This window comes from Fukomys damarensis, unplaced genomic scaffold (assembly GCF_012274545.1).
Source record: "Fukomys damarensis isolate Sample0158 unplaced genomic scaffold, DMR_v1.0_HiC HiC_scaffold_1, whole genome shotgun sequence".
NCBI classification, from domain to species: Eukaryota; Metazoa; Chordata; class Mammalia; order Rodentia; family Bathyergidae; genus Fukomys; species Fukomys damarensis.
In genome coordinates this window covers 32427292-32450583 of record NW_022900913.1, presented here as the reverse complement: position 1 = coordinate 32450583, position 23292 = coordinate 32427292, and the positions used below count along the sequence as shown (strand labels likewise).

Here is a 23292-nt window from a genome sequence, read left to right as displayed (position 1 = left end):
GTTTCTCAGAACATTCCAGTGACCTGATGCTCAAGGGATCTAGTGAACAACGCTCGTTTAAGGTTCACACAGAATCATACTGGTTTTGGTGCCACTTTTATCTCTGCTACCTTTCTCTTCTCAAGCTAAACTGTCTGTTAAAAAAATATTCTTCTTAGGCTTCTCTAAAACACAAAGGTAATACTGCAATCACAACAGAGCAACTTGATCTGATCCAGCAGATGTAGGCAAAGTAATAAAATTCAAATGTGAATGGCTGCACACATCCATGTTTGCTGCAGCATCTGGCTCTCTAATGAACTTAAACGAACTCTGCCTGTATTCCAAAGGGCCAGATTTTTCATTTTAAGGTAGAGCACTCTTATGCTACTATTTCTGTGAGAACCAAGTTTCCCCATCTGTCAGTGTGTTTTCTGAAGGCACTGAGTCTTTAAAATCCATGCTGTACTCCTTTAGACTCAATTGTATCTTATCTAACAGGAAAATGTGGATCAGAAAGTTCAAGGCATTAGCTGAAGGATTAAAGTACTCCAAGGCAACTGATGCAGTTTTGATAGGATGGGTGGAGTTGTGTAGCTACTCTTTCTGATATCCAGGAAAATTGAATTGAATGCTTCAACTTTACTTAATGCTTAAGTTTGAAAAGGAAGATGACTTCATTTTTTCCATGATTTTCATGCCTGTATATGCTCCTGATTGTCATCCTACTTTTATACCTACTTCTGCTCACTTTATTGGATCTACTTTTCCATCCATCCCTTACATAATACTAACATTCTGATTTCTTCTTCTCCCTCTACAAAATCTTTACAGGTGATCTCCTCCACCATTTCTTTTCTACACGTGATTGCTACTGAGCAAATCTCTGCTCTTGACCATCAGCCCATTAGTTACCTTTCCCTTGAAATCTCATGTGCATGTTCCAGGGTTTCTTCAAAATCAATGTCTTACACTAAATTTATCACTTCTGCTGGAAAGCCTTCACTCCTATCTTTCCAAGATTTGCATTTTGGTAAAAATCTCGGCATAACTCATTGCTCCTTTTTCACTCTCCATCTACACCCAATCTCACGATAGATGTCACTTTTGTCATCTCTGTCCTTTCAAATATATCCACTGCTGTTATTGCAATTCAAGCTGCTACTATCTCCACTCTGGATTGCTTCGAAAGCCCCATTGTTGTACTTTAAACTTATACACAAAAATTGTACCTATTTGGGTGGTATCAGGTGATGATTCAATACACATATATACTATGTAATGTTCAAGTCAGGGTAAGGTAAGTATCTATACCCTCAAGCATTTATCATTATCAGTTCCTTATGGTGAAAACATTCAAAATCCTCTCTTCTAGCTTTTTCGAGAAATATGCAATATGATTTCACGGAAACATACAGTCACATGTCAGCACTTATTGCTCTGATCTAATTGTAATTTAGCACTTGTTGATCTACTTTTCCCCATCTGCTCAGCCTCAGTATTCTTCTCAGACTATAGGTACCACCATTTTACTCTTAATTTCTATGAGATCAACTTTTTAGTTTGTATATGTAAGCGAGAGCATGTGAATTTTGTCCTTCTGCGCCTGGCTTATTTCACTTAAATGATTTCCAGTTCCATCTACATTGTTGCAGTTAGGTTGTCTGTATTTCTTGGCTATTGGGAAGAGTGCTGCAAATCATGTGGAGAGTAGATGTTCTTCAGCTCACTGATTTCATCCTTTGATATATAAATAGCAATGGGATAGCAATGGATCATATAGTAGTTCTATTTTTAACTTTTTATTAATTTTATTAGATATATATAATGATCACTCTCATCACTGGGAATTTGTACTTGTCCAGAATATATGTTGATTTTTATTGTTTCTCACCCCTTCTCCTCCCTTCAATCCATCTCCCACTCCTTATTTTAAAAACCTTTTTACATCTATTATTTTTTTTTCTCATTGAGTTTATTGGTACATTTTAGGTATACAGTACAATTACATTCATTACTGGGATCTTGTACCTTTACATGACAGGTCTTGGTTCTCATTTTTTCCCCTTGTCCCTGCCCTCCCTTCACCCCCTCCTCCACTCTCCCTTTACAAAAACTTCATTTCCATTTTTTCATTTTCTCATATTTTTTTCTTTCCCCTTGTTCCCTTTCCCCTACCCTTCCCACTTTCCCTACACCTTTAGCCCTTTTCTTCCTATTTCACATTGTCAATTATCCCACTAGGATCTTATGTACTATTATAGTTTGTTTACACCAGGGAAACTATTCGGTATTTACACATGTGTGACTTATTTATTTCACTTAGGAGTATATCCACAATATGTATCCATTTTCCTATGAAGGAATCTAATTTTTCATTCTTTATGGCTGAGTAATATTCCATTTTATAGAAGAACCACATCTTCTTTATCCAGTAGGCATCTTCTAATCTGTTCCATTGGTCCTCAGGTCTCCTTTTTGGTTGTTGTTGGGTTTTTTTCTTTTTTTTTTTTTCCTGTCAGTACCACATCTTTTCTTTTTTAAATCATGGTAGCTCTGTAGTATAATTTCAAATTGGCTATTGTGATGCACCCTGCCTTGTCTTTGTTGCCGAGAATTGCTTTTGCTATTTTGGAATCCCTACAAAAAAAGAAAAGCCCAGGTCCTGATGGATTCACTGCTGAATTCGGTAAGAAATTTAGAGAAGATCTAAAGCCAATACTCCTCAAACTCTTTAATGAAATTGAAAGGGAAGGAGAACTTATTCCTGGAAGCAAGCAATACTTTGATACCTAAACCAGAGAAAGACTCACCCAAAAAAGAGAACTACAGGCCAATCTCCCTAGTGAGCATCAGTGCAAAACTCCTCAATAAGATATTGGCAAATAGAATACAGCAAATCATCGAGAACCTTATACACCATGACAAAGTTGAATTCATTCTAAGGATGCAGGGATGTTTCAACTTATGCAGATCAGTAAATGTAAAACACTATATTAACAGAGCCAAGGATAAAACCCATACAGTCCTCTCAAAAGAAGCAGAAAAAGCATTTGATAAGGTCCAACACACATTCATGATTAAAAAAAAAAAACCTACAGCAAATTGGCATAGATGATCTTCACTTCAACTGATAAAAGCCATCTAAGACAAAACAAAAGTCAACATCATACTAAATGGACAAAAACTGAAAGCTTTCACTATAAAATCAAGAACAAGACAAGGATGTCTATTATCACCACTCTTGTTCAATATAGTTTTGGAAACATTAACCAGAGAAATTAGACAAGACAAAGGAATAAAAGGAATAGGTTAGGAAAAGAAGTTAAATTATCATTGGTTGCAAATGATGCTATACTCTTCACAGAGGAACCTCAAAACTCCAGCAAAAGGCTTCTAATTTTGATAACCAAATTCAGTGGCATAGCTGGATACAAGTCAACATTCAAAAATCAGTATCATTCCCATAAACAAATAACAGACTCACGAAGAGACATTAGGGAAGCCATCCTTTCACAATAGCACCCAAAAAATAAAGTATTTAGGAATCAATCTAACAAAGGAAGTAAAGGACCTTTATGTTGAAAACTACAGTACTTTGAAAAAGGAGATAGAAAAGGATATCAGAAAATGGAAAGCTATCCATTGTTCTTGGCTATGAAGAACGAATATAGAGAAAATGACCACACTACCAAAATTGTTATATAGATTTAATGCAATCTCAATCAAAATATCAACAGCATACCTCACAGAATTAGAGAAAACAATTCTAAAATTCACTTGGAGCTATTTTTAGTTTTTGAGAATCCTCCGTACTATTTTCCTTAATGTACTGCTTTCAATTCCCACAATTATGTGCAAGTGTTTGTTTTTCTCCACATCCTTGTCAGTTTTTATTAACTTATTATCATGTGTGTATGAGTGTGCCCACACGTGTGGACTAGGGTTTGAATCTGGAGCCTCACACATGATAAACACATGACCCAACTCCAACCATTCTCACTATAATAAGATGATATCTGATTGTAGTTTTATTTTCACTTCCTTGATGATTAGTGATTTTGAGCACATTTTGATATCCTTGTCAGCCACTTATGTTTTCTTTTCAGAAATGTTTGTTTACATCTATTATCTATTTTTAATCAAATTCTTTTTCTATGCATTTGTGTTTTTCATATATGTTTATATTAACCTGTTGTCAGTTTTATAGTTTGTAAATGTTTCCTCCTATTCTGTAGGTTGTTTCTTTGCTCTGTTGAATTTTTTTTCTTTTGGCTATGCAGAAGCTATTTAGTTTGATGTGATTTCATTTGTCTGCTTCTGAAAATAAATCAAATAAATGATATCATTTCAAAAAATTGTATGTTCTAATGTCTTGAAGTGCTTTTCTTATAATTATCTTCTAGTTTCTTATTTCAGGTCTTACATTTATGTCTTCAATTTATTTTATATAATATGGGTAACTGGTTGGGAGACAGAAATAGAAATTCATTCTTCTATACATGGATATCCAATGTTCACAGCACCATTTATTGAAAGGCTTTCACTTATTCAATACATATCCTTGGTACCTTTCTTGAAGGTCAGTTAGGTGTAGACACATGAGTACTTGTAGGCTTCTTTTCTGTTTTTTTGGTCTATTTGTCTCTGTTCCCCTGCAATGTCAAATGTGTCCAGGAATACCAACTTATCAGTGAGATCCACAAAATATTTCTAATTTTTAATTCATGCATATTAGTTATCAGTTATGCAGAATTGGTGGGTTTATATTATAGTCACACATGCATATAACATGCTTTCATCATTTCTCCCCTATTATCTACTCTTCTTCTTTCCCCCTTCCCACCCTTCTTTTCTAATAGTGTCTAATAATTTCCTTTCTAATTTTATGTCATCTCTAGTTTTAAAGTTTTAAAATATTTTTTGGTATTTCTCATTGAGAGAAAACATGTAATATTTATTTTCTGAGTATGACTTAACATTTCACTTACCATAATGCTCTCCAGCTCCATCTATTCTACCAATCTATAATTCTTCTTCATGACTGAAGCACACACACACACACACACACACACACACACACACACACACACACACACACACACACACACACACACACACACACACACAGGAATGACATTTTCTTTATCCATTCACCTTTTAGTGTGCACCTAGGCTGTTTTCACAGCTTAGCTATTATGACTTGTGCTGTAGTAATTATAGTGAATTATCCTAATTTAAGCTGTAATTTGCCCCTTCCCAGGTGCACACTCCTAATCCTCCTTTCTTTGCTCCTTTTTTGTAGTTCTAATTATTCCTTATGATCCAGCTTTATAATTTATTTATGATTATCATTTACTTTCTGTTTCTCTTTATGAGGATGTAAGTGCATAAGAACACATACTATTTGGTTTTGTTCTTCTGAATATTCCAAGTTTCTCTAATCAGAACTGGAACATGGTGCTTGGCTATGGAACTGAAGGAAAGAGCACTGATTGTACTATATTGTAATTTTCTTCCTTGTCTACCTGCCTGCCACCAGATTGTGAACCTCTTAAAGGTGGGGATGTTTGCTATTTTGTCTATTTATAACATCTTTATACATTTCCTGAGAATAATGGGTTTACAGTAATTGTTTGCTTAAATTATATGTATTCAACTCTTTGCTTACCACCTCATAGTTTTGCAGATCCAAGCTAGAATACAAAGGCAGAAAAACGTTGCTTTCTTCCTGGAAAAGTTTCATTGTAAACTATTGCAATATCTGAGATCTCCAAAGATGAAGAATTTGCTCTGGCAGGGTGGTCTCAAAGGCTAAAAGTACACTATTGTACATTTAACTTTTTTCCCTCGTCTGTCCTTATATTCAGGACAAATATTTTAGTAAATTGGAAAACTAAAAGGAAGCTTAAAAACTGTACAGCTTGAAAGTTAATACCTTTCCATCTGTGATTTCTCTTTTTGTTTTCCTTCTCAGAGCTCTTCCCGCCATGATGCAATGGGTCCGCACACAGAAGCCAGGAGAAAGCGGCATCAATATTGTCACTGCTGATTTTGTAGAACTTGGAGATTTTATCAGCACAGTCATAAAGCTCAACTATGTCTTTGATGAAGGAGAAGCCAATACTTGATAATATTATTTGGAGTATCTGAGAATAAGATAGAGAAGACTTGTTGTATTAGACATATTATCTATAAACACTCTGATCTTCCTATTCCACTGAGTCTCTGATGGGATTAGGGCTGGTAGTGGGTGGGCAAAGGGGGAAAAATCATTTCTTCAATGATTATGATCATAGTCTGCATTACTATAAATATTTCATTTTCCAGTCAATGAGCAAATTCTAGTGTTAGGGATGCAAATAATAGTGAATTTTGTTTTTCAAAATTAGTCTTTGTAACATGTGATTCATGAGTGTTTACTTGATTGCGTTTTCTAATTACAACCTAGAGCTCCCATACTATTTGCTGTAACTTTCTCACTCCTTCTTGTGCTTTTTAATCAGATGCTGTATGGAACTCAAAGTAATTGAATGCCCAACATAATGTGTATTACATTGTTGTACTGAAAATTATTTGTTTTGTGGGATGTGGTATAATATTCTGTAGTCATCTGCAGTTGGGCAATCATAGCTAACTGTTGGTCATAGAAAATATGCATCAAATCAGTCTCCCTACATCAGTACTATTGGAGGCATAATCAGTGATTTTTGTGTTATATAAAAACAATAGTATTTCACAGTATTTCTATTTAAGGCAGCTATAAGTATAGTGTAAAAAAAAAAATTTGGAAGGACTTTGAGTGCTAACTCCATAGTGAAAAATGAGCAGTGGGGTGAGGGAGATGGATGCTGCTTTAATTCAGCAACCTCTTAAATAGCAAATGCCCTGCAAGTGCCGAGTATGTGATACACTTGAAAAACTGCTAAAACCAGAACCTTTGAAAAGAAGTTTTTCTTTAAGTCCTCTTTAACAATTTTATTTTTTTTTACTAAAAAAGAAAAGAAAAAAAATAAATGAAAGACCTTGCAAGCTAGCTCTCCTGCTAAATTGGAATTTCCAAATATACCGTTCTGAGCCTTGAATTTTGAAGAATATTTTTCAAGAAACTTCGAGTTTCTAACTTGAAGAAAGAAGAAGGATGGCAAGAGGAATTAGACCAGTGTTTCTGAAATTATGCCCACAGAATCACAAGGGCCCATAAAATATCTCCAGGGAATTCCTGAACTATCTGGGATTGGGGCAGGTTTGTTTAAAATTGGCATCCACTCGTCCTTTTTAGGTTTCACCCTATTCCAGAGAAGAGATTAAAGCAGAAGACAAAAGTCTCATAAAGTTTCTGTGACCTAACTTTTGATAATCCAGGTCCACAGGAAAAGAACAAAGATAACAGTCTTGAGTGTTGCATTCTCATTAGTGTCTATATTGGACAACTCTAAAACAATCCTGGAAGGAGCACAATGCCCCTTACCTCTGTGCCTCACAGGAATATTGTGAAGCATTTATAAAAATCTATAAAATTTTCTGAAATTCTTATGAGTTATTTTATCTCTATAGTTAAGAATAATCACCTTTTAATAGTTTACTGGAAAATGCAGATCTGTGAAAAATGGGACAATAGAGAATTAAAAGTATATCCATATTTTCAACAATACAAATATTTGTTTTCTGAAAATAGTGCTTACTGGCAATTGCAGAGAAGGAATACAGATTGTTCATAATGAAGATAAGTTTCATGAAAAGTGTAATATATATGTAGACCAGGTACCATGAAAATACACACAACAGATATGTTTATACATTGCAAGTGTGTTATATATATTTCTCATACAAAATAAAAATATATAGCTACTCCTATATAAGTAGTCAGACATGAATATACATAAACAGATATAGACAGATACAGTACAATTCTTTTCAACTGAAAATAATATTAAATAATTTAATTGTCATATTGAGCCCATTCAAAATGTACAAAAAGGTGATGAGCTATTGAAAATAGGAATTGCTGATTACACCAAAATATTTTTGTAAAAATATTGCAGTTTTGATCTTAAATACTCACAAAATATAATTATTTTTTTCTTTCCAATTATCCTTGCCTTGTATTTATATTGTCTATCTCTTTTACCTACTCTTTACATGCAACTGAAAATGAATCCTTCTAAAAGGATTATGAATTTATTGAAACTTATGCTCTATAAATTTACTTTTGGGTGCAGATTTTCTCTCTATTTAGTATTCACCCCTCAGGAGGATCTTTAGCCAAGCACACTTGCAATGACACAATAATTTAACTTATAAATATGACAAAAACAGATTTTTCAACCTATTCATGAAAAATATAATATAGAGGTAACTGTTTGATTTGTCCTTGAAATTAGATGTTTTCCTATAATGTTTGCTTAGAACTGTGTTATATTTGTCTTTTGGGTGCTGTAAAGAACAAACATGATGAAGCATTACACTTCGCAGTTTCTTAACTTGGGAAAGCTTTTATTGCTATGAATTCTATGCACAGAAACTCTGTTAGACAAAAGCTACTCCATGGTTTCCATGTGGGTGTACAGGAACTACACATCAGACGCTGAGAGTAAATAGATTTGCCTTAATCTCTAAAGGAGGGCAGAGATAGACAAGAACCATGAGAACATTCACTGAAAAAGATCGTTTAAAAAGAGGAATGGCAGCAGATCCCCCTTGGCCGTCTTCTGTTCCTTGGCCCTGAGCGGGGCGGCACTTAGGGAGCAGACTGTAAGCCTTACATCAAGAAATGGAGTTGAGAAATAGTGATATGCAATCAAACCTTGCCCTTAACCTATGATTCTTTGTCTTGGCTGGGCATTGTTTTTCCAGATTTAGCAGCACAAGGGCTACAAATAAGTCCCAAGATGACAGGAGACACATCTTGGTGGACTTTTGTTTTGCTTGTTTCTTAAGACTTTATTTCCTAAGTCTTACAAGGCCAAAAAATAAAATATAGACAGCCTGTACCCAACCTGCAGCAGGAAATCAAAGAAGTGGGCAAAATGATGGAAAAGAAGTAAAGGACATCTTGTATTTAAGTTTGTTTTGCTGTCAGTAATTTTGAAGGACCGATATAGTAAAATCTTCTCCTGCCATAATAGTTTATGTCTCTCTTATTACTACATAATCACACGAACGTAGAGAATGAGGAGGCATCCTTTAAAAGCCTTAGGATATTCTATATGATGACCTCAATATTCACTTTCAGCCATACTGGGAAAACTCACTTTTTATGGAGCGCCACCTAAAAGTGAATGTATTAGAGCATAAAGTGTTCGGCATGATGCACCACACACACACACACACACACACACACACACACACACACACACACAAGCGTGCGCACTATTCAAGTTTAAACTGCACCTAATCTTCCAACTTAATTCTGATTTTTTTGTAACTTCAGCTCTTAAAACCAGCATATCCTATGTTAGTAGGCATAAAAATAAGTCGAGTATTCAAATATTTGAGGGGAAAAGGTTGCTAGAAAACCAATGAAAAGTGAGACCATCAGAAATAGGAAATGGCTGGTAATAATCTAATTACATTATCAATTACATTTCTCTAGAGAATCTAAGGCAGACTTGAACATAAATTAAACACATATGTAAGTTCGTTTAAAAAAATTTAAGTCCTTTGAGGCTCTGCCATGTTTTGGGGCAAAGTTATGTGTTCAGGTTCTCCCCTGTTAAGATTTCAGATGGAAAGTTGAAAGTCTCAGGAAATGCATGTTTTCATGAGTTTTTGGTTCTACAGTTTTACAAATATTCAATGATATGGTCTTTTAAGCGTTAGTTGCTCAACCAAGCAGGAACTCCCTAGTCAGAGTGTTCATATTTTTAATTGCTAAAAGAAAATAATGCAAAGTGTCCCTCAGGATATGCTAAATAAAATTTTCAAAGCATTTTATTTTACAGCACTTTAGTCTTTTCAACTAGATTTCAGTGACAATGTGGTGTAAATGCTGTATTTTGCCATAACTTCCTGGTGGCTCCTGTGTTACATACAGTTTTAAATAATGCTCCAAATTGTTTTCCCAATGACAATGATAAAATGTTATGTAGAATTTGTAAAAGGTGTTGGTTTAATCTGTCAAAAATTGTGTAATTTTTATTTTACTTGTGATACTCTTCTGATGTTATTAGTTCTAAACGTGTATTTGTATGAGTCAAAACTATGTGCTTGTCAGTGGTATGTGTAAATATATTATACTTATCAAAAATTAAACTTATCCTAAAGAAAAAGGGCACATTATGACTGGCTTTAATTCATTTTCATTTTTACTTATTGTTGCTACAATTGGATTTAAGATACATACAGAAATTGCGTTATTGTTAAAGATAGCTTTTAAAAAAACTTACAAGGTATATGCTTTAAGTCCTATAAGTGAATTGTACAGCTTGTGGCACACCTATGCTTTTCAAAATAATCAAACATCAATTAAGTTCTTAACTTCATCACCATGCAAATAGACTAAATCCACATTTGCTTCCTTCAGCAACAGAAACAGAGCACGTCTAAGCTGTTCTTTCCAAGAAGGACCTATGTAATGATAAGCTTCACTGATAAGCTCACTACTGAGAACTGAATCTTCTGAAGATGAATCCCTGGTCCAGTGAGTATCAGAGAAGCTCCATAAGCAGGTGGTAGTTCCAACACTACTCCCTTTCAAAACCGAGTATGAGGAACTCACATTGTTTCCACCTGCCCCATGTGCAGTGTAACAATAGAAAATTCATGACTAATTCCAGAATTTACACATGCGGTAATGCCTGAAGTAAAAATTCTGCAATCTTCTTTGGGTTTCTTACTTTTTGGCTCTTCAAATATTTTTTTTTCAAGTGTAGTGTTACCAAATAAAATGTAGGACACCAGTGAAATTCAAATTTCAGATAAATTACAGTTTTAGAGAATTCTCTTTATATGTCATCAAAACACACAAAGAATGCATTGTTTATTTGAAATCGAAATGTAAATCAATATATCCTATATTTTTTCCTAAATCTGGCAACCCTACTTCTATGTCCTTTCTTTTTTAGCTGGGCTACCTATAAGAGTAAGATCTACCTCCTCTTCTATATTTTTATGTTAACATACTTCATGAAAATCTCAGTCATAATACCCCTTATGAAGGAAAATATTGGTCCATGCTAGTTCTTACAAATTCTTTATGAAGAACCAGCTGAAAAAGATGGAAAAATTAAGCAAGCATCTTCATTAGATTAATACCACCACTTTAAAAAGTTCCCTTTAGTGGCCTGTTTTGAGGCCCATAGTCTTCTCATTAATTCTTTAACATTCTCTAGTAATTGGAACAAACGTAAACATACGTTAAAGATATTCTTGGAAAGTGATAGTACCTTCTAAACTGGTACCAGGACCTCTTTCGAAATTTATTTTGTTTTCTTTCAGAGAGTTAAAAAACTAATACATTCTTCCCTTCCACCGTTAACACTTTGCCACAAAATATTCTTGTTATGTTAGAATTAGTCATCTATGCCAATATATAAATGACATAAAAAGGAAAACTTCACTGTGAGGTGTCTGGGCACAGATATAGCCCTGTCAGTTCCTACTCAGAACAGCAGGGGGAGGTGCTATTGACTGAACATGGTCCCTGACATGAAACTAATAAGTGACAGACTTGCTAAAGCAAATGATAATTAGTAACTTCTATTTTTTTAATTTTTAGTATTGGAAGCTGCAGCATAAAAACAAAGCTCTAATGCTGAAATTTTTAACTGTTTGCAGAGAACACAACCATGTTGGAAATTCTGAAATAAAATTCACATACTACTGTTCCCAGCACTGAATCCTTAATATGGTCTGAATGGTTCATGGAGTTAGTTTTGAAGCCTTTTTGGTAGCTACTTCTAATCTTGAAATTCTTCTGAGTGGTATAGGAAAACAAAAATCCCTTGATAAACTGTTTTGCATTCATGATTCCTACACACATTTGTGTTGATTTGCTTCATTACTAGAGAATGAGAATTTACAGAGCTGGTGACATTTCCTTCATCAGAAATTCACCAGAAGGAGAAAGATTTGTGCCTTCTTTTTTTAGGATCTGGTCACTGATACTTTAATAAATATAAAGAAAATCCATGCCTAGAGCCTGTATAGCAAATGTGAATTTTGTATAAGACTGTGTTCTTAATGTAAAAACAGTTTCTTTGTACCCAGTGAAATGCCTAATAAAGTCCTAGTAGCCACTATCTTTATGTTTTTTTTTCCAATTTCTATTCATCTATGCTTCATTATAAGATCCCAAATGGATCTTTGAAATAGGACGTGATTCAGTACATCTAAAAAGAAAATCCTTTTTAAAACATGAATCACTGCATTAGAGTTTCCTCCATAACAAATATATGTTCCACCAGTAAAGTCAATGCCATTAGTTCTTTATGTATATCAAAGTTAGCTGTCTCTGGTGTCTGCTATACTTAGCTTCTGCTACTATCACAAATAAGGCTACTATCAGTGTAGCAGCGCTGTACTAACGTGCTATGTGAGTATTATAAAACACCATCCCAAGTTAAATGCTAGGCTAAAGAAAACTTCCTTTTTCTAAGTCATCACTGTACCTGTGTCCTAACATCAGATTTCTAGAGTTTCATTCAGCAAACATTTGGCTCCCTATTAAGCCCAAAGCATTTCTAAAGAGTGGCTTAGAGGAATGGATGAAGTACATCTATTTGGGTGAAGTCTTGATAGAGCTAATATTATCACTACTTCTCTCCTTGGAGAAGTAAATAAATATTTATTCTCAGTGGCCTTTTCAAAGTAATATCCCCAGACTCTGAGGTAAAGAATCTCCTCTACAGAGGATGCGCCCTGGACCAACAGAGTAACAGCATCACCTAGAATTGAAGGAAATCTTCCTTTTAGGTGAAAAGATATTCTATGTCATGACAGACTTCAACACCGACTCTCAGCATGGGATTCAATATATGTCTCTAGTATTTAAACATAAAAATGTTCACTCTGGAATCATGTAGAGGGAAGTGAACCTAACTGTCATGAAGCACCTGCTACCATGTTCAAACTTCAGTCCTGTGAATAGAAACTTCCTGGAAACATCTGGAGTTAGTAGGCCAAGGAGAACCACATTCAAACCACATTGAAATTGTAGAACGTGGGCCTTACTGTCATAAGGGATGAGGAGAATGGTCAAGAGTACTTCTGCACACCAGTGCTGGCATATTTTTGCACACCTTTCAAATTCTAACCCTCCACACATCCTTTTATACTCATACAAACATAAAGTTTGAACTTCTGAGTTTGCAGAGAAATAATTTTAAAGGTCTTTTGTTTCAATATAACTGCTCAGATATTATTAAACTCTGCTCTTTCATTTTGAACAACAAAAAATCTTTAACTTAAAATGTTGATGGTGAGAGGCACATCTCAGCTATTTTTGTATTCCCAGGGCACATCAGGTATTAAAACATGTTTGAAAACAATGAAATGAAATTGTGTCTGGTTGTGTCCTAATCAAACTGTGGACAAGTTCCTGGTAAAGACTGTGTAAGTGATAAGAATTGTTAGGTAGTGATGAGTGCTAAAAAATAATATGATTGTATCCTTCACTGCTTGTATTTCTTGGAGAAATTCTGAGAACATGAGAGAATTGAGAGGTGAGGATACACTGCATAGTGGTCTCTCCAAGGTTAGAAAGACTCTGTCTTTTAACTGTAGCTACTTACAAGTTTATGTGAAGGAACTCAGTTTATAATGAACCTACCCAAAGAGAGGTGAAAAAGCATGGAATGGAAAATTACATTTTTAATTTCAGCAAAGTATTTTGTCAAATTTTCATCTCCCTTATTTTCTTATGGATACATGTGGTGTAGAAAATATGATCACTACAATTCCACCAACTTCTCCTGCTTCCCCCAAATACCTCTGCTCTCACACCCCTTGGAAGACTAATTCTCTCCTTCTCCATACTTGTTACCCAGATTGTTTGCTGTGGTCTTCGTAGCCCTCCATGTCCTCCTCTGACTACTAGCTGCTAGTGTCCTTTCATTTCCATGCCCATTGGTCTTAGTTATTTTATTGTTGCTGAGACAGATTATCCAGCACCCAGAATTTAAAGAAGGACAGATTTATTTTGCTCACATTTTGTAGTGGTTTCAGGGCAGAGGAAAAACAGCTTATGGCATGGCAACAGGAAGCAGAAAGATCAAGGGAGGAAGGATAGAGCTATATCCTTCCAGGTGGCAATCTCTACCTTTTATGGTCTGTACCTGCTACATTGGACCCAGCAATCTGCCAGGGGACACTGCCTCTCTGTAGGTGGGCATCACTACCAAGGTAGAGCCCTCCAATGAGAAAGGATTGAACAGTTTGTGACCATGTGACATTGTAATATAGGGTCCTTGTTTCCTAACAATTACATGATTGGAGGGAGGCTCCTTTCATTTTTAGAAAGAGCATAAATGGGCTGGGGACAGAAACAAATAAAAGGTTACAGCCACCATGGTATTCTCAAAGTTACCACTCTCCTCTAAAGATGAAGCCTTTTCTCTTTATCAATTTATCTTCCTGGGTTTTCATACTTTCAAGACAATTTTCTACTAGGTTCTTTGATGCTTGTACAAATAGATGTCTGAGAGACTCTCCCTCCCACTTCTGCTATTTAAATTCATTCAAAGACCTATAGTGCAGGCTGTCTAAAAGAACCAGAGGTTACTGCAAAAAGCTGTCTCCATACAGATGGGGAAATGATAATAATGTTCACTTCGTGTTCAGGTCCCTAGCTTTTCCTTAATAGAATTCTTTTTTACCTGATCCAAATAAAACTTGTTTTCTGACATATGATTTAATGAGTTCATTCACAATCAAATATTAATGTGATTTGAAATAGTAGTTATTTAATTTTTGTTTACTTTTATAAGTATTTACAGGCAAATGAAATTCACAAAGCAATGTTACAAGATGACTTTCATAAGGGAAGCCCAACAGCTTTCTGGTTCCTTTACATGCCTCCAAGGAGTCCTATGGAAACTCCTGTGACTCTCTAGAGCAGTATTTTCAGACTTTACTGTGCATGCTATTGCCTGGTGATCTCAATTAAGTAAAACTCTGATTCAACAACTTAGGGATAGAGCCCCAGCTGCTGTCTTTAAAACAAGTTCCCAATGATTCAATGTTACTGTGGTGGATATTGTCCTTTGAGTAGCTGGATTATGGAGGTCAATTTTAAAACATATGCTTCAAAGTCTAAACTTCACCATGAGTTTACTTGGGATATGAATAAATGACCAGATCTTTAATTATGAAATAAACTTGAGTAGAGAAATTATTGTAGGGAAGAAGGTTATAAAATGGTAACTAAAAATTCTAGGTTTTCTAAGCCTACTCAACCTAAAACCACTAGCAGCTGCTTATAGTCTGATACTCACCAACAAAAAGCATAAATTGTTATGTGCAAGAGTATTGCGAGTTGAAATGTAAACAAAACAATATTTTCATAGACTCAAAGTAAACTAGGACTGTGTGACTGGGCTGAATAGGATCTGCACTGTAAAGCAGATTCTGAATTCTCCTTCCTTTGACCTATTAAGCAGAGGCAGGTGAATGCTGCATGCAGAAACTCCTCATTGGAAGCACCGATTCTGGGCTGTGAATCAAGGCTGCTTCTCTGTGTCAAAGTGACTTTAATTCTGTGCATGAGAGTGAGAGGTTTTCTTACTGACAGAATTTCAGACAGCCACATTCACTCAAGAAGGGGTTTGTTATGGCATCTTAGAGCTGTTACATGACCTTGTAAGAGTGTTTTCGTCTAACTTTGCAGAGTGGTCTTCACTTATGTCTGTTTATTCTTCCACCTCATGAATGACCGTTCCGATTTTACCTTCCCCTTCGAGCTGAATTTAATGTGCTTGGTTTCCAAGTGACAGAAATCCAACTCAAATTATTTTAAGCTGAAACAGAGTGGCGGGGGTGTGGTGGGGTGGAGTACTCTTCAGACTAGTTGAAACTAAAGGAGAAGCGACATGGGGCTAACTAAATCTGGAGCCACAAATAATATCATCAAGGCTTAATTCTTCTCTCTTGTTAAGGATTATTGTCCTCTGCACTGACTATATTTAAGTATAATCTTTCCATAGTGAAACAAGATAATTAAAGTTACTTTTTCCAAAAGTTTCAACCGACAAACATAATCGAGTCTCCTTGGTCTTTTTTGGGCTCAAAGCCAAGCTCCCAAAGCAGCACTGCACATGAGAATAAAACACTGTCAGCCTTCCATCCCTCTTGATTCCTGCATCTGTACATTCTGGCTTTTGTAGATTCCATATCCATGGACTCAACGAACCATGAATAAAAAATACTTGACAAAAGAAATGAATCAATGCTGAGCATGTTCAGACTTGTTCCTGTCATCATCCCCTAAATGAGGTAGTAGAGCAGCTATTTACATAGAATTTACCTTCTATTAGGTACTCTAGCCAATGTGGAGACGTTCTAAAGTATACAAGAGGATAGCGACGGGGAATCGTGGCTTAAAAATGAAAATCAAAGCCCTGCTACTGGAAGATGTGAAAATGTGCTGTGGCCAAGCAGGCACAAAGAGCAAATCCTCTGCAGATTTCCCGACATGTCTGAAATCACGCCACATAGGTGGGCACTGTATTTACTTATTCACTAGGTTTGCTACGACTGCTTTGGCTTCACTTCTGAATCTGCATCTCAAATAAGAGAAAAAGTAAAAGGCTAACATTAAGTGTCTCTTTAACTTTCATTTTGTATATTTTTTGTTTTAAATATTCAAAGGTACAGAAAAGTTGCAAAAATATTTGAAGCAACTTCCACGTATACTTTCTTTGGAATCAGTTTTAAATATATTTTAAATATTATGCTCTTATTACTTGGAAAATTATGTGTTTTTCAAAGTATTGTTCATAGTCTAGGGATAATTTTTTATAAAGTTAGAATTGAAAACTATTAAAAATTCTACATCTTGTACTCATTCATATAAAAGTAGGACTTCATTCAAAATTCACATTATACTAAAACACTGTCAAGAATACAATGATAAAGCCAATTATTCACATGAAAAGAAAAGAAAGAAAAATCCCTAAGATACATAATATATGAGAGAATGTTAGGTATGCTGCTTACTCTGAATAAAATACTGACTATAATCACTACTGTGAGGGAAAGGGCCAGGGATTTAGCTCAGTGGTGCCGCGATTCTAAGAGAATTTTTTTACTACTAATATAGTCAAATTAATGGTTTGAGAATGGGGGGAAAATTACACCAAAGCATTTCTCTTCCATCAACATTAATTGCAGGAGATCCAAAAGTCATCACTGAATCCTGGGGTCACTGTTGAAACCCTTGCCTGAACCGAATCTATCTGATATCCAAAAAAAAAAAGCATTTCTAACTTGGGAAGGTGGATAAATACAGATTGTATTTAGGATGTGTGCATTAATGTTTAGGAAATACATAGTACTTTATATAGGATTTAACAAAAAAATGTTTGAAGGTAGGTTTCATGTTCCCATCAAAAGTATCCATCCACAGCTGTATTTTCACCTCGGTTGCCATTTCAGCAGCTGCAACGTGTGAAGTTGTGTGAAGAAAGGGTCTTCTGAGTAAAAAATATGCTACCAAAATTTACCAAAAATTTGCTGTGTATTAAAAAGTTTTGCAATTAATACTACGAATACCAGAAGACGCTCAACAGCCCCATGAGCACAGGAATAGTTTTTGTCTTACTTACCAGAGAATTCCCAATAACTAGTTCAATAATTGATTGTATTAGTTTTCTAGGGCTGTGGTAACCCTCTGGATGGCTTAAAACAACAGCAGAGGAAGGTGTCACTATTCAAGTACTAAAATTGGTACATACCTAAAATAAATTCTGCAGTAGTCACTGTGCATCACAAAATAATATAGTGTATAATCTATTTTCTGCTGATAGATCCATTTACCATTCCTTAAGCTATTCAGTAAATTTAATTTAGGTCAAAATAATATAAAATAAAATTCAAATTCTTAGTATCTAACAATCCATTGGAACATTTTTTCTTTATAAAGCTGACAAAATAACAAAGAAATACAAGATTTGGGTACCACACACAACATTCTCACATTTTTATGTAGCTTTTAAAAAATAATGCTTTTCACATGCACTGTTTAAATAGTATGTCTTTTTTCCTGCAACTTCTCCTTCATTATATTTTTCTATAGACTTCTTGGGGTAGAATAGTTATATCATCAATAACCTTATTTTTAACCATTTTTAAATGCTTTATTTCAAGAGATAATAGAATGAGCCTTGTGTTAACAAAGGTACAGAATGAAATCCAGATAGAACAGGTCTGTTGTCTTATTGTCCTGTGTAGATAATAATACACACTGGTGTGTCTGCCCATATCAGACATGGATACAGAAACTACACAGTAATTAGAATAAGGAAAAGGAAATAAGAATAAGAATAAGGATACGGAAATTTTAAACTTTCCTGAAGTATAACTCTAACAGGGAATTGAAATGGTAAGGCACTGAAATGGTAACAACACATAAGGAAAACCAGAATTACAAACAATGTAGGAATTGCAGAAATAAAGAATAGTCCCTATCTCTAGGATTGTGGTAGAATGTTCAAAGTGGACATTCTCCAGGGCTAAGACCCACACTTCACTGTGGCCCAGAGAGTATGAGGAAAGTTGCGAGACACTTTACTGTTAGAGCTTGATGGCAATCTCCCATCTGGAGAAAGCTGTGCAGAGGAGATTCATGCCTCAGAATCCAGCGCAATGCTGCACAAGTGGATCAGAAGAAATCTCATCAAGGATGTGTCGCTCTAGGGATGCTCTGATGCAAAACTGCCTAAGGAGATCATGAGAGAAACTCCTTGCCTGAGGGTGCTTCTGGATCTCACAGATGATGTAGAAACAGGGAACCAGGCACTGGAGAAATGGGGCCTCGAGAATCCCAGTACTAAAGAAATCATGCTGTGAGAGCCTAGCGAGAAGAACAAACTGAAATTAGGAAGAAAGTAGCACCTTCTTCCTTGAATTTTCCTTCGAAGTCCTCCACTGTCAAAGCATAACATTCTCTTATATGACAAAGGAAATCTACCTGAAAGGCTCAGCAATATTTCCACAAGGCAGTCATTGTAATTTAATGTAGAATTGAGACAATAAATTTATAACTGGCAGATCTGATTACCGATTAATTTCTAAGTTTGTGAACTGAGTTCAGTTACTCTTCCACTGTTTAATGAGATTTTAGACAGGACCATAACATTTTTTGGAGAAAAGAGAATTGCTCTGAATTATATGAGTGTTAAAGAGAATGCTATAGTATTAGGAGCCAAATACGCCACCCAGTATCTGCTATTTGCGTAACACTTTACCATAGTGACCTTCAGTTCTTAGCCTATTACTGTGTTTCTTACCTTTAATATTGAAATCATCATTGAAAAGAATTAGTGGAATTTTAAAGTCATATTATCTACTTTTCTTCCTTATCTCATGATTATTTTACATGTTATGTTTTGATAAGTATTAACGCTAGAAAGACCTAACATTTCACTTTTGTTTTCATTATATCATCTTATTTATTGGCCAAGAATTTATCTTTTGAGCTTAAGTGTAATCAGAGGTTTTACAAGTTTAGTTTAAAAGCTTCTTCAAGTCCATACAAGCTAATAAATGGTTAAACCAAGTTGCAGACATACATCAGTGATTCATCATCTATGCCATCTAATTTTGTGTAAAGAAAATAGTATTAGTGCTAAATATATAAATTTTAAACATGCATATAATAGTCATGTTGTTCCTACAATTTGGCCTTCTTTCTTTCAACCATAATCACCAAGAATATTATTGTTTCTTAAAAAATTAAAATAAACATTAATAATTACTCTGATAACATATAGCATAATTTATGATGCTCATCACATATGTTTATAGGTTTTTAACTATAACAATTTTTTCATTTTACTTTATTTTATCCACATTCATTTCCACTCAGAACTTTATGTTCGTGAATGTTCTTCTATCATTATTGTTCAACTCTTAAGGACCCACCGTTAACATCTGGAAAAGGGCCAAACAAAGAATGAGCTTGTTGACAACCTCTGCGATTATTTCTATAGAGACTGAGTGAAACAGATCAATAAAGAAAATTGCTAAAAGGCAACTTAGAATAATAAAGAAGCTGTACAAATAAATGCTTGATGACCAGTGGATATTGATGAATCTTTTTAGTTAGTACTGCATTTGCTCTAGGACATACCTAGAAATCACTAAACCTTATCTTTCAGTATTTAAAATATTTAATTGGCTAGATAAATATATAATGTATTTATTTAGTACAATGTTCTTAAGTTAATCCAAAGCATGTCATGAAAGCTCACTGTCTTTATTTTAAAACATCTTTAGAATACTACATTAACCAAATACATATTGAGTGTATAGTATGTACTAGGCTCCGAATGTAACTATGAATAAAACAGTCCAAAAGCATAACCTAAACTCTAGTGAGAAAGCTTGGGGTAAATAAAATAAGTAAACTTATGGACTATTATAAGGTGATATAGGGCTGGGCATGGTGGTGCACGCCTGTAAGCCTAGCACTCAGGAGGCTGAGGCAGGAGGATCGCTGTGAGTTTGAGAGCAGCCTGGGCTACATAGTGAGTTCCATATCAGTCTCACCACATAGTGAGACCATGACTGAAGAAAAAGAAAAAAAGAAGAAGAAGAAGAAGGTGATACAGGAAAAATAAAATGAAGAATGGAGATAGGAAAATATACATGATTATAGTTTTTAAAGGGAGTTTAAGGGAAAATCTCACTGGGAAAATTACATTTAAATAAAAAATACTTTTGCTTAAAAATAAAGTCAGTCCTATGAATATCTGGAGAACACTCCAGTAAAAGTTTACCAGACCTCTCATATGCATCCCTAAAACCCTCTTGGTCTCATCTGTGTCTCATTCCAGTTATATATGGTCTGTGACTAATTTCATTCATTTTCTTCTACCCCAGGACTCCCTGTTGATAGTATTGCAGATCCTCAACACTTCAACCCACTCATGTAAAAGTTGGAAATACAAGGGGATTAATGTCCACGAGGGTAAACTTCAACTATTACAAGAATCTTGTGGATGAATTCTTTCCTCTTTATATTCCCCTAGAGACACATAAGGATACCACCCAGTAAAGTGAACAGTTATTCGCACTAACTAGAAGCCAGCTCATCAAGTGTTCTTGCCTAGGTTTTCCCTCCTTCCCCGCATCACTCGCTCTTGTCTCATATTTTTTGCCTGGGTTTGGACTCCCTGAAAACAACCTAAATGTTCTACAGCGTTTCTCTGGGTAACCTGAGGTGTGCAATGAAGGGAAAAGAAATGCAAATTCCGGGAATAGATAAGTGGTTGGTAAACTAAGGTACAGCAAGAAAGCCATTGTTGCAAGACCAAATAACGCAAGGAGAAGAATAAAAGGAAATGCAGTCTGAATGTCACCGAGGACAAATTATGTAAAAGCCTTATTGACATTGATGTAACTTTAGGCTGATGATGTAACTCAGTAGTAGAGTATTTGCTGAGCATGTGCAAAGCCTGGGTTTTACCCTGCCCGCTGCCCCAGAAAATAAAAACATTGGCTGTGATTCTGATTGAGGTGGGAAATTGCTGACAGGATCTGAATGATGATTTAACAAATGACTCTCCACACTCCTGACAGGAAAGTGAAAAGGAACAAGGGTAGAAGTGGAAGATCAATCAGAAATCTTCTGTAACAATTCTGGTAAGAAATGATGGTGGTTTGGGACAGTAATAGCAGAAGAGAAAGTATGTGATCTGTTCTGATTGTATTTTGAAGGTAAGCTTATCAGAAATGCATTGATACTATGAGAGACAAAGAAGAAAGAATGGCTCAAATGAAAACTTGATTTGATATTAATCGAAAGTAGAAAGGCAAAGAAAGCATAGAATATGTTCAGAATTTCCCACTGGAATTATGATATTCCATGTATCCATTAAACCTGAAGTGGAGATACCAAGAAAAAAAGTTAGATGTGCATATATGTGTTTGAATTTCAAGGGAAAAGTCCAGGTTAGCAAATGTTAAACTGTCATTGAATTAAAGTCATAAGGCTGAATGAAATGACCAAGAAAATGAGTATCTTAAAAGAAGACCAAATCCCAAACCCTGCTATACTCTAACATAAAAATTTGGAAAATAGGGCAGGGGATTTAGCTCAATGGTTCCACTTCCTGTTTCTGAAGTGCAAGGTCTCGAGTTCAATCCCTGGTACAAAAAAAAAAGAGACTGCTATGGTTTAGATTTAGAATATTCCCCAAATCCTCATACGTTCAGGTTCAGGGCTTTTTGAGGTAATTGGGTCATGGGGATGCTGTACTCATCAGTGGATTAATCCACAGAAGTGCTCAGAGCTTAGAGTGCTATTGGAGGCTGGACTTGGTCAAAAGAAGCAGGTCATTGGTCTACAGGACCCTTTCTTGCCCTGGTTGGCATCTGCCCCATGGGCATTTATCCCCTCGCCCCAGTAAATCTCACTCTGGGTCTTCGCTCCACTCTCTCTGTTCCCTGGCAGCCGAGACACACAGCGCTTTCCTCCACTGCAGGCCTTTCCTCCATGCTGCTTCTGCTTCGCAGCCAGGGACTGTAGACTGAAACCTCTGAAACCTGTCAGGCCAGAATAAATCATTCCTCCTTCAAGTTGTAGGTGCTGGGTATTATACCTCAGTGCAGGAGAGAAAAAAAGAAGCAAAGAGAAAAGGAAAGGAAGGAAAGAAGGAAGGAAAAGAAAGCGGGGAGTGGGAGAGAGAGAAGTACAGAGGCAAGGAGTGGGGAGGAAAACTTTAAGACAGGAAGCAGTGAGAAGGCTGAGGATGGTCAAAGATGATGAAAATCACGTGAGAAAGAAAAACAAAACAAGAAGCAAGAAATGGGAAAAGCAATTGACTGTGTAAAGACTTGGTCAAAGATGATGAAAATCACGTGAGAAAGAAAAACAAAACAAGAAGCAAGAAATGGGAAAAATATAAGCAATTGACTGTGTAAAGAATGCTAAGAGAACAAGTATTGAAAATTTGACTTGGATTTAGAGAGGAAATTGTTGAAATTTGTACTTTTATTGGAATGATAGAAATAGAAATATGATTTGAATGCATTTAAGAGAAAATAGGAGAGAAAGAATTACTGAAAGTGGTAAAGCTTTGGAGGCATCCTACCGTTAGTAGAGAGCAAAGAAATGGAGGTAAAACTACAAGGAAAGACCAGATAAACAGAGGG

At 35.5% G+C, this 23292-nt stretch overlaps 1 protein-coding gene and 2 long non-coding RNA genes across 4 annotated transcripts in view; 1 reads left to right on the top strand and 2 right to left on the bottom strand.

Moving 5' to 3' along the window:
• Plcxd3 (phosphatidylinositol specific phospholipase C X domain containing 3) overlaps positions 1–12213 on the top strand; it is a 199243-nt gene extending 187030 nt beyond the window's left edge. The window contains exon 3 of the mRNA XM_010633876.2: positions 5957–12213. Within this exon, the coding sequence (XP_010632178.1) occupies positions 5957–6110 (154 nt within the window). The 3' untranslated portion in view covers positions 6111–12213. The remainder of the gene's footprint in view (positions 1–5956) is intronic.
• Positions 4154–6009, bottom strand: LOC104868896. Of its 2 annotated transcripts, none has more exons than XR_002025677.2 (2): positions 5918–6009; positions 4154–4634 (listed from the first exon to the last, which is right to left on the bottom strand). It is a non-coding gene; the product is annotated as an uncharacterized LOC104868896 (long non-coding RNA). The 2 variants fall into 2 exon arrangements; XR_782121.2 differs by having other exon boundaries at positions 4154–4299.
• The window catches only part of LOC104868898, an 80919-nt gene continuing 63684 nt past the window's right edge, over positions 6058–23292 (bottom strand). The window contains exons 8-9 of the long non-coding RNA XR_002025675.1: positions 7551–7579; positions 6058–6128 (exon numbers count right to left, since the gene is read on the bottom strand). This is a non-coding gene — a long non-coding RNA (uncharacterized LOC104868898). The remainder of the gene's footprint in view (positions 6129–7550; positions 7580–23292) is intronic.